We start from the raw sequence: 19286 nt of genomic DNA, 5'->3' as shown, positions 1-19286 counted from the left end.
ACAGTGCAGCTCTGGACATCCTTGGCCTTGTCATCTGGTTTGCATGGGCATGGGGTTCTCTAGGCGAAGCGCCTAGTGGTAGTATTACTGGGTCTAGGGTAAATATATCTTAAACTTTGAGGGATACTGAATATTCCCGTTATTCAGTTCTAAATATTTCTTGATTTCCTTCATCCAAGGATTAGTTAGTAGTATGCTATTTTGTTTCCAAACATTTGGGTGTTTTAAAGCTATCTCTGTGTTATTAACCTCTGCGTTAAGCATTATGAGCAGAGAGCCTAGATTTCACACTAGTGATCCTTTGCAGTTTATTGAGGCTTCCTTTTTCTTCTTAAGGTCTATTTCTGTAAACGGTCAATAGCTCAAAAGAATTTATGTTCTCTGTTTGTTGGGTATGAAGTTTTATATTATCTAATAGCTCAAATTTATTATTGTGTTTAGGCCTTTGATATCACTGCTTATTTCTGTTTGCTTGGACATGTTTTGAGAGTGGTGGGTTAAAATCTCCAGCTCTCATTGTTAACGTATCTATCAGTCCCTACAGTCATAACATTTATCCTTGAGGTTTAAGCTATCCTGTTATGCCACCTTCTGTAACTCCCTCACACTATCATCCACTGGCCCTAGCCATCGACTGCTCTCTGCCCCAACCTACCACCGTCCAGAGGACTCCAACTTCCACGTCAATCACTCAACAATTGGACGTTCTCATTTCCAGTGAACATCTGTACAACATACTAGCCAAACTCTCTCACAGACACACTCTGGTTTATTCTTCACCCTAAACTACTCTACCTCTCACATCTAAAATGAAAATATCCCAGTGTTGGATCGCAAGCCCCTAGACATGCTGCTCTCTCATTCTTCTACACTCTCTACACGTGCTCTTTTATCTCACTGAGCCCTCCTATTCCTTGGCCTCTCTATTTTCTGCCCATCTGCACTCTCCCTCTTCTGTCTCTCCCTCCTGTCACCAGTGATTTGGTTTGGGGTTTCTCCCTATTTTTTTTTTATGGCCGTGCCACGCAGCTTGCTGGGATCTTAGTTCCCCGACCCGGGATGGAACCCGGGCTCCCAACCACTGCCGAGTCCTAACCACTGGACCGCCAGGGAATTCCCTGGGGTTTATCCTCTTTTCCTGCTCACACTCAGGCATATTAAGTTGTCAATACATCAACCACCACTTATTCTTCTACGCTTATCACCCCTACTGTATCTCCACATCCAGTTATCACCCATAGCCAATCAACTGTTGACTTTCAGTTCTATACATTTCTTCATGTGTTTCCAATACCCCTACCTTAGTCTAGGACTTCAGCATCTCTCACATAAATGACTGCTTTAATGAGCACTCCATTCTTGCTCCTCTCTGATCCTTTCTTCACATTGCTTTCAGAGTGACATGTCTAAAACACAAATTACTTCCCAAATTAGAGCCCCTTGATGGCTTCTTGTAGCCTTAAGAATGAAGTCTCCACTGCAGTCTCTGGGGAAATGCAAATGGCCAATAGACACATGCAAACATGTTCAACATCACTAATCATCAGGGAAATGCAAATCAAAATCACAATGAGACATCACCTCACAAAAGGACACACGTAACAAATTTTGGCGAGGATGTGTAGAAAAGGGAACCATCCCACACAGATTCGCAGGAGTGTAAAGAGTTGCAGCCACTGTGGAGAACAGTATGGATATTTCTCAGGAAACTAAAAATAGTTTTAGTTTGCAGTTGTTAGAACTACCATACGACCTAACAATTCCACTCCTGGGCATCTATCTGTAGAAAACAAAAACACGAATTCAAAAAGATGCATGCACCCCAATGTTCATAGCTGTGTCATTTACAGTTGCCAGTGTATGGAAGCAATCTGTGTCCATCAACAGATGAATGGAGAAAGAAGATGTGATGTATATATAGAATACTAATCAGCCATAAAAAAGGAATTTTGCCATTGGCAGTAACATGGATGGACTTGGAGGGTATTATGTTAAGGGAACTAAGTGAGACAGAGAGAGACAAACACTCAGTAAATTAAAAAGAATTAATAACTGGCTGAATTAATGGACATAGAAATGAATGTAGAAGAGACTTAAGAAAGGGTAAGTCTTCAACAACAGACATGCTGCAGAGAGCAGAGAAAGGGCAGGGCTTATTTGAATACCACCTAATAAGTTGGTATTACTAGGTCTACAGAGCTAGTGGGCCCTTTTGTGTGCGTCTTAAATGCCAAGTTTATTGTGTATGCAGTAGAGTCATCAAAATTTTCTTACAGGAATCTGGCATGGCCAGAGTTGGGTTTTAGGAAGGTTGACTTAGCAAGTACATGAAGCATGTATCTGTGGGGAAAAATATGGAGGTAGGAGGTTAGGAGACTAGGGCAAAGTTCAGGCAAGAAGTAATGAAGGTAATGATACTAAGAGTTGGCAAGAATGTGGAACAAATAGAAATCTCATCCTGTGCTGAGGGGAATATGAACTAGTACATATTTTATATATGAGGATACAGAAAAACCCACAAACACCCAGAGAATCAGGAAATGCAGGATTTGTCCCTGATTGATTTAGGGACCGTCTGTCAGAGACTCAGAGAAGCCTGATATGTTAGAGCTACAGCAAACCCTCAGAGCAGCAAGCCTGAGCTTCCTCCCTCAACATGAGAGGCTTCAGGTGCATCCATGTGGATAACGTAGCCCACTTGTCCTGTTACCTGGATACGCAGCCTTCACCTCGTAGATACCTCTCAGCCCTGAGAGTATAACACTGACAGTGCCACTCAGCCCTCAGAAGCACAGACGCAGTGAAGAGGAACACACATGTCTCTTGGGGCTTGGGACATGGGGCCACCTGGGGAGTAAATTCAGGGCCCTAGGTAACTGGAGCTCGGTAAGGGCCAGGGACATGGACTCCGAGCATGCACCAAAACAGGCTTATCTCAAAAAGAGGTGTGCATGCGTTTGTCTAAAGTGAACCTCCCGGGACTTCCCTGGCAGTCCAGTGGTTAACACTCTGCTCCCAATGCAGGGGACATGGGTTCCAACCGTGTTCGGGGATCTAATACCCTGCATGCCACACGACGTGGCCAAAAAATAATAATAAATAAATAAAGTGAGCCTCCGAAAATTCTTCAGCCCAGGTAAAGGCCTTTAATATTAACTATTAACTATAGTTAATACGCTAACTATATTAACACAGAAATACACACTCCCTGCCGGCATGGCATGAACCATAAGGAACCAAACCAATTTGAGGACTTTCCAGGGACCCTACATGGATAAATTTCTACTTGGACTGTTCTTTCATTAAACAATGGTGACAAAAGGCCTTGTGCCTTTTGTTGTTGTTGTTCTAGCCATGAGGAATACTCTGTGTTACTACATGATAACGCATTTTTAAATGTCAACACCAGTGACAGGGAAAAGGGTTGTGGATACCTTACACTCACTTCACTTTAACAGACCTTTATCAAGCATCTACGAAGAAGAAAACACAGTGCTTTAGGAGAGAGAAATCAATAAAAGCCTTTACGTTCCGAACAAGTCAGAAGCTCACACTTTAGGGAGCTGGGGAGATACACGCATAAATAAATAATGTTAATCTACTCTCCATACGCGAGGAACTAGCATAGAAAACAGAAAGCGGTATTGATGCTAACTAGCAAGCTCTCAAGCAGCCTTAACTGAATATAGAAATAAGGCCTTCTACCCTCAAACCCCTGGTCCTCCCCTTCTCTGATCCTCTGCTCTGCTCAAGTACCACTTCACATTTTTCCCTTAAAGAGGTTCCAGATACTAGGCCCATTTCCTCTTTTAATTTTCTTTAAATTAGGACATATTTCAGATCTCGACAAAGATCTGAAAATGCTACACCCATGCAACCATCAGCCGTCTTAAGAAACATAAGCTTACAAATAAAATTGAAACCCAGTGTACCTCTCCCCAACTGAATTCTCCGTCTTTTTCTATAGATTTAACCAGTCTTAAATAAGTTTATTGTTCTCATACACACCTTTCTGCATACTACATATGTATGCATTACTCCTATGTATGCCTTTTACTACAAATAGATGTATCTATAAACAACCTAGTAATTTTGCATGTCTTTAAACTTCATATGTGCATGGTATCATAATGCTTTTATCATTTTAGAATTAGGTTTCTCCTTTACCAATTCGTCCCTTCCACTACTGAATCTTTGCGCCTTGTTATAAGCTGAATTGTGTCCCCGCAAAAGACATGTTGAGGTCTTAACCCCTGCAACCTGTAAATGTGACTTTATTTGGAAAGAGGGTATTTGCAGGTGTAATAAAGATCAGATGAGGTCATACTGGATTAGGGTGGGCCCTTAATCCAATATGACTGGTGTCCTTATAAGAAGAGAAAGAACACAGAAACAGAGACACAGGGGAAAACACTATGTAAAGATGAAGAAAGAGCGTGGAATCGTGCATATACAAGCCAAATGATGCCAAGGATTGACAGCAACCACCAGCAACTAGGAGAGAGGCATGGAACAGATCCTTCCTCCGAGCCTCCAGAAGGAACCAACCCTGCCGACACCTTGACCTCAGACTTCTGGCCTCCAGAACGGTGAGAGAATAAATTTCGGTTGTTTTAAGCCACCTGCTTTGTGGTAATTTGTTACGGTAACCCTAGGAAACTAACACATCCCTCCCGGAGGTCTTTGTGTCTCAGGCCCCTGAGAATTCTAGTGTCTTCCTCAGTCCAGATCTTACCATCCTGTTCAGTTTACCTGCAATAGTACCAAGTCAGTGAATTAAGGCTGGTCCTACTGTGGGTGTGGTTAAACGTTTCCCCCATTGCTCTAAAGCAGCAGTTCTGAAACTTTAGTGTGCTTCAGTAGCACTTGGAGGACTTGTAAAAACCTGATGGCTAGCAGCCTACCTTCAGAATATCCAATTCAGCAGGTCTGGAGCAGGGTCTGAGAATTTGCATTTCAAACACGTTCCCAGCAGACACTGATGCTGCTGTTCCATGGCAGGCCACTAGCACCATCTGGTCTCCAGGCAAGCTAGGTCATCCATCAGTTTCTTTCAGTAACATATACTAGAGGCTGGGCCACCATCTCTATTGCCACACAAGTTGTTTATAATCTAATATTTCAATTTATTTGAGGCTGCTATAAAGGGATGTCAAACAGGCTTATCAACTAGTTGAAAGAAATCCCTTTCAATGACAGTAAGGTGGGCCGAAATAAATAGAACCAAGATACATTGGAGTCAGTGCTATTTATGTAAAAAAAATCGAACTCTGCAGCTTATTCATCTCAAACAAGCTTTTATTTTCAATGTGAATAACACTGTCAAACTTATCTGTCAAAGGTGAGAATAAAGTCAGATGTCAGTTAATATCATTTTGGGATGTTGAACTTTGAAACAACATTTGTATTGTGGGCTAATGAAAACTAGAATATCCGTGAAGAACAAATTCGTCGTTTCTTTCGCTGTCCACTTCTGTTTATGCCTTCCAACTGTAGGATGAGATAAGAGTCAATTAACAATTGTACACCAATAACATGCACCAGGTCTGATAAATTTCCCATCTGTAGTAGTCTTAAAGCTACAGGACAAAGGACTTGTGGCTGTAAATGAAACACATTTCAGAACACACTTCCTTCTATACCATCAAGAATACAAGTACATTGTTAACATTAAACTGTTTTTCCAAAATTAAACTTCACCAATTTTTTCTTATTTACTTTACAAAAATTATTAAAAACATGATAGATAGCTAGTGGGAAGCAGCTGCATAGCACAGGGAGATCAGCTCGGACCTCTGTGACCATCTAGAGGGGTGGGATAGGGAGGGTGGGAATGAGATGCAAGAGGGAAGAGAAATGGGGATATAGGTATACTAGAGCTGACTCACTTTGTTATAAAGCAGAAACTAACACACCACTGTAAGGCAATTATACTCCAGTAAAGATGTTAAAAAGATAAAAAGTAGATTAAGGATGTAAACAAAACAAAACATAAAGCTGTTAGTAACAGGTATATGTCAGGAATGCTTGCACTATTCAATAATACCTGTATTCTCCAGAGCTGCCCTCTGCTGAGACCATATCCAGCTTGCGTCCTTCTTCTGGTTTCTCATTTCCATCCTCTTTCTCTTCATCAGCATTTTCATACCGATGTTCACTCTCTTCTTTAGTGTCGAATGATACGGACTTTGGTATCACAAGGTGGTGGACAACATTTCCCGATTTAACATCAGCAGCAGAATCTAGTTCTCTGCCCTCGGGAGGATCTAGAGAAGACAAATATGTCAGAAAATAAATAAAGAAATGAAAAGAATAGCTGGCCATGCTCCTACTGGTTGATACAACACTTCCATGGCCCTCGCACTTCTGCTGCTTGACAGTTTTCACAACATTTTCCCCCTCTTTCCAGTAGATCTCACACACTGTGCTGCTGATTACTTCTCGCCCTTTGGAGAAGGGATCGAAATCATCTGATCCTGAGAGCATGTTTGTATGTTTCTGCCAGAACGTCACTGGAAAACGTTCACCCGATTTAAAGACAAATTCTACCGCGAACTCATTGATTCCTCAACCACTGAAAAGTGCCCCTGTGCCATTTCATCATTTTCTCAGGTCATCCTACTGAGAATCTTTATGTTTTTAGAAGCCCGTCAGCCAAAAGTGAGGTATGCCATTTGTTTGCCCCTCGGGTGGTAGAAGGCAGCATACTTTTTCTCAAGATCCTAAAGGTCTTTAGAGAATTGGGCTTCTACTTGTGCATATCTTGCCTGAAGGTTTTTGAGAGCTTTCACCCGCTGCCTAACCGCCAGAGGCCAGCGCTGAGCGCGGCCTGCCTTTGAGGCCGATGCCCCAGCAGGGGCTGCAAGGGCCTGAGGTCTGGGCCGCCCCTCGCCAGCTTCGGCCCCGTCGTCGGGTCCTCAGGCCCCAGCCTCCCAGGACTTGGAGGCATCAGCCAGGACCTCGCCCAACCAGAACTCGGCCTCCACTGCCGCCGCCGCTGGTTCCTCTGCCTTCTGGGATGCCGCCCCCTCTGCAGGTTCCCGCGGCTCCCAGGGCGGGTTGCCCTCTGCCTGGCACTCGCCTTCCAGCATCTGGTCCCCTCTCTCTCCCGGCTCCCTGGGCTCCCAAGAGCAGCGCCTGACCACCGCGTGGGCGGCGTGCGGCCGGGCCAGGACTCGGACGTTATAATGAATACGGGGTCTAGAAGGGAAGGGACCGAAACCGCGCGGTGGGGAACTCACAGATACCCACGACCACTTCTGCGCCCTCCTTACCGTCCTCCTCCTCCTCTTTGTCCACATAATTCTTGTCCTCTTCCTTGTCTCTGTCTCCCTCCTCCGCCTCTTCTTTCTTCTCCTCGTCCTCTTCAGCCTCCTCCACTTCCTCCTCCTCCTCTTCTTCCTGCTCTTCTACCAGCTTTACACCCCAGTCCTCCTGGACTATGGGCTGGGCGCCCTGCTCTTCCCAAAGGGCTCGCACTACCGCCTGTAAATCCCTATGGGCGGCGACACTGCGACCCCTGCCACGCCATTCTGCCCGCACCGCTCCTCCTGGGACTGAACCAGGGATGCTGGCCATCCCACTGCCTGCTCTGTTCTGACCACCTGTGGCTGAGCCCCGCATTTCTGTGGCAGAGATGGCAGGAAAGACACACCAGTCCGTGCCTCAACCACAGATTGATCCGGCTGCTAGACCTAGTTCGCAAAAATGGCTGCTGCCGAGCTAAGCGTCGCTGCTGGCAGCAGAGCCTGCTGGGACGGGGCGGGTGAGGGGGGCGGGGGTGGTGGGAGGCAGAGAAGATGGCGGCAGACAGCGGAACAGCCTGTGATGGTGGCCTTTGGAGGACTCATGACAGGAAGGGCCGGGGGGAGGGGCCCGAGGAGCAGCCAACCATAAGTGTGCCTGGGAGGCCATTGGACAAGGCGGGAAAGAATCTGATAGGCAGTTGACGGGAGCCACAACTTTGAAGGGTCAAAGGAGAACTGCTTCCCCCCATCCCCCCCCACCCCGCATAGGGAGCTCTAAACTCATTGGCTGAAAGGCGAGGATTGACATGCCTGCGATTCAATGAAGTTTCAAGACCCAGCTTCTAGAGTTTGAGACCTTCCTCCCTTTCCTTCCAGGACCTTGGAGTCCCCAATTACCCTTTATGTCCAAGCATATCCGATACTTTGAATTTTACCACTGCCAGCAAAACTAAAATGTCCCCATATAGAGGCACTCTGCTGCACAGGGTGAATTGTTCCCTGATTTCCATCTGGAGGTGGCTGGTGCCAATAGGGGCAGAGTCATTAAAAACTGTATAGTTAATATGTCAGCAATAGTAAAAAACCTACCAGTAGAGAGAGAAAAAAAGAATTTGGACATTTTAACAGGTTAGTGTTTGTGCATGTGAGGGTGTGAACATCTTAAGGATGAGTAGGCTGATGCACGTAAGTAAATGTATGAGTGACACCGTATACGTGAGGCATATTCGGGTGGGTGAGTGAGTGCATAACCACGTTAAATTGAGTATATTTGTATTGGAACGAATGTGTGCATATGTCAGTCTATCTAGGAATGGGAGTAAGTCTGTGAGCACGTTCATATGAGTGAACATGTAACTTGTGGATGTATGTGATCATGTCTGTGTGTAAGAGTGAATGGAGCCTGTTCACATGTCAGTGTGGTAATGTGTGTTTCTGTGTGTTCACGTGTATGAGTGAATTTGTAAGCATGTGCATGATGGTAGCATGTTCATCTGTGAGTGAATGTGTAACTGTGTTCATTTTTGTGAGCTTGTTAATGTGTGCATCTATTTCTGAGTCAATGCATGAGTGTATGTGTATGTGAGAATGTTGATCAGATGCATGTACATGACTGTGTTAATGAGGGTACCTGTGAGTTTATGAGCAGGTTCACTGTGTGCATATGTGAACATGTTCATGTTTGTGTGCAAATGACTGTGTAAGTATATACATGTGATCATGTTCCCGTGTTTGAATGAATGTGGAAGCATATCAGGTATGTTCAGGAATGTGAGTGAATGCATGCTTTGTATTTGTCTTTTTGTACATTTGTGTCGGAGTAAATGTACAAAAATGTTTGTCAGTAAATGCATGAGCATATAAATATATATATATACACACACACACACATATATATGGGGTATATTATTAAAATGCAAGTTTAAGTGAATACAGGAACATGTGTGTGTTAATGAATATGTAAACATACTGGTGTGTAGGGGCATGTTAATGTGTGTGTTCTTTTCTGTGAATCAATGCGATTATGTTTGTGATTAAAAGTGCATTCATTTGTGTGGAAGTGATAATGTGAGCATGTCTATGTGCAACTGTGAGTGTGTGAGAGTATGTGAGTTTGAATGTGAGAGATTGTGTGTGTGAATATGATCCTGTCTATATGTGAAAGTCTGATCGTGTCCATGTCTGTGCATGAGTGTTTTTGGGGTGTGCGTGAATGCTGTTTTTAAATAAACATGAGAGCATGTGTGTTTATGAGCACGTAGGCTGTGTGAATATGTGAATGTGTTCATGTGTGTGAACTTGTTCTTGCATGAGTGATGTGTGTGTGCATGTTATTTTTTAAATAAAGGTGAAAGCATGTCCATGTGTGAATGTGTGTGAGTGGCCGTAGGGAGTGTGTGTGAGTGTGCAGTCATGTCTGTATGTAAGTCCATGAGAATGTGTGTGTGTCTTTATGTGCGAATGTGAGTGAAAGTGGGAGTGTCCACTTGTTACTGAGATAACGTGAGCACGTTTGTGTGTCTGGGAATGTTAATGTTTAAGTATATTCATGTGTGGGTGAATGAATATACTTGTGTGTTTGAGCATGAACATATGTAAATGAAAGTTTGAACACGTTTGTGTTTTGGGCATGTTAATGTGCAAGTGTGAAAGTTTTTGTGTGTGCTTAAATGAATTTGTGTGTTCATTCATATCTAGGTGTGTGAGCATGTGCGTGTAAGGGAGCATGTTCACATGAACTAATTAAGGTATGAAAAAGCTGGTGTGTGTGAAGGTATTGATGTATAATTATTTTTCCTGTGTGCAACTGAATGTGTAAGCAAGATTATATATGTGAGCACGATGTATAATTTTAAGTGAAGTTGTAAGTGTATGTGGGGTGTGTCTGTACATGCGAATTGATCTGTGAGCAAGTTCATGTGAGTGAATATGTCAATATGTTTGTTTGATCATATTAATGTCTGCTTGTGCTCATGAGTATCTGAGCAGCTTTGTGTGTGTGATCGAATATAAGGATGTGCATTTATGTGAACATTTTCCTTTGTGTCAATAAGGGTGTAAGGTTTTTCTGTGTTTGAGTATGTTAAAGTGTGAATATGTTCATTCAGTGAATGTGTGAATATGGGTATCTGTGTGAATGAACATGTTAGTATATGTGTAATTGTACTGAAATGTGTGTTAATATGTGTACATTCATGAATGTGACTATGTGACTGTATTTATGTGTGGATTAACATATGAACATGTTCGTGTGTGAGTAAATGGAGGAGCAGTTTTGTGTGTGAGAACATGTTCGCGTTGGTGAAAATGTTAACATCTTAGTTTGCATGACTGTGTGAGTATCCTATGTTTAGACATGAGTGCATCTACGTGTGAGTGAATGTGTCAGCATGTCTGCACATATACGCATGTTAATGTGACTGTGCTCATTCATGTGAAGGAATGTGAGAATGTGCTCCTATGAGTGACTGAATGTGTGAGTGTGTTCGTGTGGGAATGACTGTGAGTTGATAGGTGTTATGTTCATGTGCAAGTGTGAATGAATGTATGATTTTATGTGTGAGTGGATGTGTGAGTATGAGTGTACGTGAGCATGTCTGTGTGCGAGTGACTGAGTTTGTGAGTGGATGTTATTGTGTCTGTCAGGGTGTGAGCACGTTCTTGTGTGTGACTGAGTTAATATGCACGTACATGTGAGCATGTTCATTTGTGTGAACGTGTGAACCTGTTCACGTGTCAGTGATCTGTGAGTGTGTATGCGTTTTAGCACATTTGTTTCAGTACATATGCAGGTACGTCCGTGTGCGAGCATGTTCACGTGTGAGTGAATGCGAGTGTAGGAGTCTACGTGTGAATGCACCAGCATGTTCCTGTGTGAAAAATGGGTGAGCATGTCCACCTGTGTGAACATGTTGATGTGAAAATGTTAAGAGCATGTGTAACTATATTTGTGCGTGAATGGGTCAGCATGTGAGTGTTTGTGTAAGTGAATGTGTGAGAATGCTTATATGCGTTACAGATTTAATGTGTAAGTGTGAGTGAATGTGTGAGCATGTGTTTGAGTGTGTTTCTTTGTTTTCAGAACCCCAGGTCCATATACTGAACTGTAAGGCACTGTGCACAAAGAAGTTTTTATTTTCTATTGGCTCAAAGCTGTCTTTAACCAGCTCTACAGCTAGGCCATATTATTCTCTGTGTATTACATCACACTGCTGCTATAGAAACCTGTGTGACTCTTGTGATTCAACCTGCTGGCTTCCCTGAAGGATAACTGCCCAGAAGCTGAGCTGCAAAGACAGAAATGTGTTACTCCAAGCCTAATGCTTCAGAAAGCAAAGTTCTACTGGGAATAATTGTCTGAATGACAACTGAGAAGTAAATGGGTTTCTGTGTTAGGGCAAATCCCAGACTCCAGCATTTAGGGTTACTCTGAACAAGCCCCAGCAATGTGCTATGTAGGGACAGGGTTTCCTATACACAGTCCTTTATTACAACCTTTTGCACCCCTCACATGCCTTTAGAGGATGGAAGCTGTGTAAGACAGTTAACAAAACCCAGCAGGGCCGGGGAGCCAGGGACCCCACCAATCCCAGGGTCGTACTTCTCATTCTAGACCATTCAGTGCCACTCAGGCAATTCCATCCCTTTCGGTGGAATCCTGAGGACCCTAAAGGGCCAGCACAGAGCCCTGTCCAAGCGCTCCCAGCTAAAAGAGCAAACGGGAGCTGAAATGCGTCCACATTCCCCTCATCAAGCCATGTGTCCTGGCACAGAAATGCAGCCCAGAAGAAGGGAAACTTGTTCTACTTATCTGCCCAGAGGGGCCGCCTTATGTGCTAGCAGTGATCAGTGTGCGAACTTAGCTAAAGTATCCATACATCTGTAACAGGAAAATTCAAAGTGTTACGGACTGGGCTTCCCTGGTGGTGCAGTGGTTACGAATCCGCCTGCCAATGCAGGGGACACGGGTTTGAGCCCTGGTCCGGGAAGGTCCCACATGCCGTGGAGCAACTAAGCCCATGCGCCACAACTACTGAGCCTGTGATCTAGAGCCCGCGAACCACAACGACTGAATCCGTGTGCCACAACTACCGGAGCCCATGCGCCTAGAGCCCGGGCTCCGCAACAAGAGAAGCCACTGCAGTGAGAAGCCCGCGCACCTCAATGGAGAGTAGCCCCCGTTCGCCGCAACCGCAGACAGCCCACGCACAGGAAACGAAGACCAAACTCAGCCAAAAACTAAAATAAATTAAAAAAACATGTGTTACGGACTGCATGTTTGTGTACCCTCCAAAATCCATGTTGAAAGCCTAACAGTGTGATGGTATCTGGGAGGTAATTAGGCTCAGGTGAGGTCATGGGGGGGGCTCCCCATGATGGGATTAGTGCCCTTACAAGAAGAGGAAGAGATGCCAGAACTCTCTCTTTCCACAGTGTGAGCACACAGCCAGAAGGCAGTCATCAGCAAGCCAGGAAGAGCGCTCTCACCGGAAACCAAAATGCCCAGCACCTTGGTTTTGGACTTCCCAGCCTCCAGAAGGATAAGAAATAAATGTCTGTTGTTGCCACTCAGTCTATGGGATATTTGCTATAGTGGCCAGAACTAAGACAAGAAGCCTCCAGATAAGGTGCCTAAATCCCATCTTTGCAGGGATGACCTCAGCTCCATAACCTATCACTGTCCTCTCTGATGAGCTCAGGAAGGCAAGAAAAGTTGTGCGGGTAACCACTTCCCTTCCTCTTTGAACTTCACTGCTCCAACGTCTCTCTCTCCCTAGTGTCTATCACAGGTTCAGGGTTCAAAGGAAAGGCGAAGGGAGGAAGAATAAAAAATGTCTCATTTATTCCTTCACTCCACGATATGGGAGTGCCTGTGTCATAGGAGGTGCTGGGCTGGGCGACGCCCTCAGGCAGCTGCTTTTCACAACACTGTGGCTTCCAGTTCTCTTGCCCAGAGGGAAGCCGCTTTGCTAGCTCTCCCTGGCTCCTCCTCCTCTTCTTCTCAGTGCCCCTTCCTTCTCGAGGGAAAATAAAGCTCCTCTTTGAACCTGAACAGGACAAAGTTCCCAAGGCTTCTGCTTGCGAACTTGTGGGGGAAGAGGAAGAACGGGTTAAACCCTGAGGCTCTCCTCCACCTCACACACAAAGAGAGGTTCGACTCAATCTAGTGGGAGGCCTCACAGGGAGATCTAGGGGTCCCTAAACTCTGAAGCCCTTGGCCCATTCTCCCCGAAGCCCTGCTTGAGAAGAGGAACAGGTGTGATGGCAGGTGACTCTCCCAGGGTAGGTGCCACCGCCTGGATCCTGCTTGCCGCTGATAACCTCACAGACCTGGGGATGGGCTCGGCTCAACTTGCCCGTGGAGCAGGCAATGGTTCGAATGGGTTTTGAGTGCTCTTGAGACTACCACTTATCTCTAGGCAGTGTTCTCCTTCCTGTCCTCACTGTTCTTGACCCTCATCCCTCATCCTCTCTGTCCTGACGTCTCTACTCAACTCTGTCCAGTGTCAGCTCTCATTCTCCTGCTGCCTCTTTCTTCCTTCAATTAAAGCAATTCAAAATGTAAGCCGGTATGTTCACTCCTTGATTGCTAGAGTCTCACTCTCTTCCAGAATCAAGTTGCAAATCTCTATCCAGGTGCTCTTTTCTCCCAGCGAGACACCCCCAGCAACTTTAACCTTGCTCCCGTGGTACCTATGGGCCCCTGGCAGATGCTCACCTTCCTCTTCTCCTGCCCCCCTGGGCTGAGCTTCCTTCCTCTCCAGAGCATGCTGCAGTTGCAGGCCAGGCAGGGAAGTTACCTCCTAGGACACACACCTTGCCCCAAAGTGTTCGGCTTTGTTCTCCGCTTCCCCCAGCCCTGCCACGCACTCCATTCAGAGAGCAACTACCCCACCTACTGTCCTCCCTGCTCCCCAAGTACACACACTCACACGCGTGCGTGCACACACGTGCGCACACACACACACACACACACACGACATCCCCAGACTTAGCACCTGCAGTGCCCCCTTCTGTATAAAGAAAGTCTAAAGTTGTTCTTGCACTCCCCTCTTCATCGAATATTTGGCCAAATCTATCCAGGGACCTCGTTTGTCTCATATGTCCCAGGTTTGCATTCCAAAAAAGTAATGTAACCCACCCCCTCCCACCTTAGGCAGCAGGTGTAAACAGATCAGAGTCTGAAAGATGGTGATGAGGTGCCTCAGAGATAATGAAGATTCTCCACACCTGACAAACCCCAGAGCTTGGCCCTCGGCCCTGTTCCCTCCTTCTGGCCCTGGATGCCTGCTGAGATGCTATCTTGCTTAAAACAATGGGAGAATGTGCTTGGTGTTTTTAAATTGTGGTTGTTAAGTCTCTGCTGAGATATAGGAGAACATGGAAAGGAGGAAAGGAGGCAGCTACTCCCTGACACCGACCAGTGTTTGGGCCCACTGACCCAAACGATATCATACAAGGGGCAGGGGCTGTGCTCTAACACCTGAATTCCCCTATACCCAGCCCTCTAGAACTCTGGGAATCACTTGCCTCACAGATACCCAAAATATAGATCAAGATGTTAGGGACTGACAGAATGGCCATCATCAAAAAGTCTACAAACAATAAATGCTGGAGAGGGTGTGGAGAAAAGGGAAGCCTCCTGCACTGTTGGTGGGAATGTAAATTGATATAGCCACTATGGAGAACAGTATGGAGGTTCCTCAAGGAGCTAAAAATAGAACTACCAAACGACCCAGCAATCCCACTACTGGGCATATACCCTGAGAAACCCATAATTCAAAAAGAGTCATGTACCACAATGTTCACTGCAGCTCTATTTACAACAGACAGGACATGGAACAAACCTAAGCGTCCATCGACAGATGAATAGATAAAGAAGATGTGGCATATATATACAATGGAATATTACTCAGCCATAAAAAGAAACGAAATTGACTTATTTCTAGTCAGGTGGGTGGACCTAGAGTCTGTCACAGAGAATGAAGTAAGTCAGAAAGAGAAAAACAAATACCGTAATGCTAACACATATATATGGAATCTCAAAAACAGAAAAAACCCAAAATGGTCATAAAGAACCTAGGGGCAGGATGGGAATAACGACACACACCTAACAGAGAATGGACTTGAGGACACGGGGAGGGGGAAGGGTAAGCTGGGACAAAATGAGACAGTGGCATGGACTTATATACACTACCAAATGTAAAACCGAAAGCTACTGGGAAGGAGCCGCAGAGCACAGGGAGATCAGCTTGGTGCTTTGTGACCACCTGGAGGGGTGGGATAGGGAGGGTGGGAGGGAGGGAGACACAAGAGGGAAGAGATATGGGGATATATGTATATGTATAGCTGATTCACTTTGTTATAAAGCAGAAAGTAACACACCAGTGTAAAGCAATTAAACTCCCATAAACATGTTATAAAAAAAGAAAAAAAAGATGTTATGGAATGGGGCTTCCCTGGTGGCGCAGTGGTTAAGAACCCGTCTGCCAATGCAGGGGACACGGGTTCAAGCCCTGGTCCGGGAAGATGCCACATGCCGCGGAGCAACTAAGCCTGTGTGCCACAACTACTGAGCCTGAGTTCTAGAGCCCGCGAACCACGACTACTGAGCCCGTGGGCCAGAACTACTGAAGCCCGCGCACCCACAACAAGAGAAGCCACCACGGTGAGAAGCCCGTTTACCTCAACGAAGAGGAGTCCCCATTCACCGCAACTAGAGAAAGCCCACGCGCAGCAACGAAGACCCAACACAGCCAAAAGTAAAAAAAAAAGATGTTATGCACTGAACTCTGTTCCCCTCAAATTGCTATGTTGAACCCCTAACCCCCAATGTGACTATAGTTGGAGATATGACCTTCAAGGTTAAACAAGGTCATGAGCTTGGAGCTCTAATCCAATAGGGGGGTATCCTTATAAGAAGACAAACAGAAGCCACAGAGCTCTCTCTCTCCCCACACTGAACAAAGAAAAGGCCATATGAAGACACAGTGAGAAGACAGCTGTCTGCCAAGGACAAAGGTCTCACCAGGCTATAAATTCTTTTAGCAAATTCTAGATTTCCAACTGGATTAAATTGTGGACCTTTGTATCAACTTAAATTGTTTCCTCCCTCTGTGTACAAGTTTTCTGATTGCTTTCTCTCTGATTCTTTGTGCTTGTTTGTTTGTCACTGGATATACTTTGTGTGTGTGTGTGTGTGTGTGTGTGTGTGTGTGTGTGTGTGTGTGTGTGTGGGCAGTGTCCTCTCTAATCTGCTCATATTTATAGATTTCTTCCTTCAGAGAGCATCAGATCAGTTTCATTAGGGTTAGGGGCCTCCCCTATGGCAATGGTTGCTTAATAAGTTTTAAGGACTCTGGCTTAAGTTGCGTTTAATTTCATCACTGCATCCCAAAAGTGCCATGGTTGCTTTTCCCTATCATTAGGATGATCAGGATTTCTACTGCAACAGAAGCATATGCAATAGAATGGCACAGCAGATTACTGGGCCCCCAAGCCAGAGGTGGGTGGACTGAAGCCATCTTCTGCTATGGTGCTGCCACTTGTGCTGCATGGAATTATTATTATTATTTTGTCTTTACTCTCTGTACAAATTCTGTCAGAATAGTTTAGATTTCTAGCAGTGCAAATTTACAGCTGTGGGTTTTATCTCCATCTAATTATGAGTGGTCCAGACCTTCTGGGTGGTTATGGGGACAGGTTCGGAGGCCCACTGACCCACCTCCTGGGCAGCCCAGGAGAGGAGGACATCGCAGGCCATGCAGGACACGTGGGGGTTGCATTCTGGAACAGCGTGAACCAGAAGGGTCTGTGGGAAGCGGGCTTTGCAGTACTAAGAGGGCGAGGTACCCCCTGGTGCCTAAACAAGGATGTGATTGGCTTGTTTGAATCATTCTGCTGGCTGACAAGGAAACACTATTCAGGGATAATAAGCAGGAATGCATCCGGTGCATTTAATAACAAGGGTTGTTGCTAGAGGACCCTATCTGGCGCAGCAGAGTGGGCAGCAGAATCTGGGATTAGGCCGCTCGAGGCCCTCCCAGTCTCACCAGCCGTCTACTCAGCACGGCGGAATACTAACTTGGGCCCTCACCGCACCATCACCCCCTCCCCGCGCACTCACACACAGGGGTCAGTATACCTGGCTGAGGAGAACTCAGTCCCTGGAGATGGAGGGGTGGACCCTGGGGCGGTAGCTCCCCGACCCCCGCCATTTCAGCGCTATTAGGTACCACGGCAACACAGGGCCTGAAACAAGGGGGCTCCATCGCAGCTGGACGTGCCCAGCCCCACCACCAACTCCTCTAGGGACTGGCCAGCAGGCAGCGCGCGTGGGCAGCCGTTCAAAAGCCCAGGCCCACGTCTGCTCCAGCCGTCTCCTTCTAAGAGGTCACCCACTCACCCACCGCCCTCCCAGCTCATGGCAGCCTGGCGACCCCGCTTACCAATCAAAGAAGTCCAGAACGACGTCAGGAACATCAGGCGAGGAGAGGTTAGAAGCCAAAGTGGAATTTCCAGCTGGGATGGGGGTCGTCGCCCTCCAAGGGCAGGGTCCTGATGAGGAGTAGGCAAACAGCGGCCCGCCGCATGTCGGGACGCCATAGCTCCGACCGTCCAAGAACCCTGGAGAGCGCTGCGGACCGGGAGGAAGAAAGACGAGGGGGGGCGCGGGATAACCAAGAGGAGCGGGGCGAGGAGCTCGTGCTTCTGCAAAGAGCCGCCCGTAAGGTGAGAACATCGAGGCCAAGGGGAGCGCGGAGGGTGGGGGTCGACCAGCGGCCCTGAGCCTGGCAGCGGCAAGAAGAGCAGCAGCCCAGCAGCTTCACTCCACGTACCAACCCGACTACTCACCCGGCCACTGCGGACAGCGCGGGGTCTGAAGCACTTCCGGCTGCCGCTGGGCGGGCCCGAGGCCCGGCACACAACTGACTCCGCCCACTCTGATGGCAAGCGAGTTTAGCCAATCCGGCAGGCGCCAGGAGCTTTTCAAATAGATGCGCGTTCCCACCTCCTAGCACAGCCTGTGTGCCGCCCAGCCCTGTGCTCCTTCTGGCGTCTGCAGTCATTCCTCGGTCAGCAGCAGCTCCAGCTCCTTGGCAGCTGGAGAGCTGGGCCGGGGGTCGGCGGCGTGCGGCACCCCGCCCTGCGCCTCCCCTCTGCAAATACGCAAAATGTGCTTTTCACTTGAAACAGCGTATGCCCACGAGTTTGCTTTTTGTGGTGAAAGAAGTAATTTGACGACCCAGGCTCTATGTGCAGTTTGAAAGTACTGAACACCTTTGAGGTATCAGGCCATAGTTGACTGGTGGTCATTCCCAGACCCTCGGGCCTCCAGTGAAGCAGAGTGCCTGTCCTCTGGAAGGCATAGAGGAGGTGCAACCAGTGCGTTTTGTGACACGGCTCTGACCCATCATCAGGACAGAAATTGGGCTCCAGGAGCCCCCCTCCCATAGCTAAGGGATGCACAGTTGAAGTGAGGGTTCTTGGCTGACAGCATTGAAGGGGAAAAGAAGGCAACGGTCAGTGTATCGGATCTTCAAGGCAGTGAGTCCCTGGAGAGCAGGTCACTCTAACGCTCCAGCATTCTGGCCCAGCATGAGGGGGAAAAAGCCTTACATTTTTTCTAGAGGTTTTCTATTCTTTCCGCTACCCTGAACATTGCCACGTAGAATAGAAATATCTCAGAGAAAGAGGAAATGCTTCCACTCATTCACTACCCTTCGTCCTTCCCATCTCAGGTAACTTGCTGAAGCAAGGTCAGAAAGAGGCTTCTTCAGAGCACATAAGCCAGATGGGCAATGAGCAGATAAACCTCAGTCATATTCACCAGCGCTGGACCTTGTGAGGCATGCCATGTAAAAGTGTTGAAATCAAAATGGATTTCAGGTTCACTCTTGGTGAACTAGAATATTCAAACAAACATTCTCCCCCTTCGCCTTTCCTTCAGTATTTGGTGAAAAGAGTTGGGACTGCTTGTGCCCAGCATGTTGCAAAGCATTAGTTGCATGGAACTTCCTGGGGTGGCTGAGTGTTTTG

The 19286-nt window shown here is 46.6% G+C and overlaps 1 protein-coding gene across 1 annotated transcript; it reads right to left on the bottom strand.

Moving 5' to 3' along the window:
* Positions 1–5277: 5277 nt before the first annotated feature.
* LOC132513791 (X-linked retinitis pigmentosa GTPase regulator-interacting protein 1-like) lies at positions 5278–18162 on the bottom strand. Its single transcript, XM_060138380.1, has 5 exons — positions 18102–18162; positions 17696–17883; positions 7242–7625; positions 6047–6266; positions 5278–5490 (listed from the first exon to the last, which is right to left on the bottom strand). The coding sequence occupies exons 2-5, from the start codon at positions 17850–17852 to the stop codon at positions 5478–5480; spliced, it is 774 nt and encodes a 257-aa protein (XP_059994363.1). The 5' UTR covers positions 17853–17883; positions 18102–18162; the 3' UTR covers positions 5278–5477.
* Between the last annotated feature and the right edge of the window lie 1124 nt (positions 18163–19286).

Source organism: Lagenorhynchus albirostris, chromosome X (assembly GCF_949774975.1).
Source record: "Lagenorhynchus albirostris chromosome X, mLagAlb1.1, whole genome shotgun sequence".
In the NCBI taxonomy this organism is placed as follows: domain Eukaryota; kingdom Metazoa; phylum Chordata; class Mammalia; order Artiodactyla; family Delphinidae; genus Lagenorhynchus; species Lagenorhynchus albirostris.
This window is presented reverse-complemented; position numbering and strand designations above follow the sequence as displayed.

Coding starts and splice junctions, on each gene's coding strand:
- LOC132513791 (XM_060138380.1), bottom strand. CDS start 17,852: ATGGCGTCCCGACATGCGGCGGGCCGCTGTTTGCCTACTCCTCATCAG. Junction 7,626..17,695: donor GTTCTGGACTTCTTTGATTG/GTAAGCGGGGTC, acceptor TCTCTGCCACAG/AAATGCGGGGCTCAGCCACA. Junction 6,267..7,241: donor AGAAGTGGTCGTGGGTATCT/GTGAGTTCCCCA, acceptor TGTCTTCTCTAG/ATCCTCCCGAGGGCAGAGAA.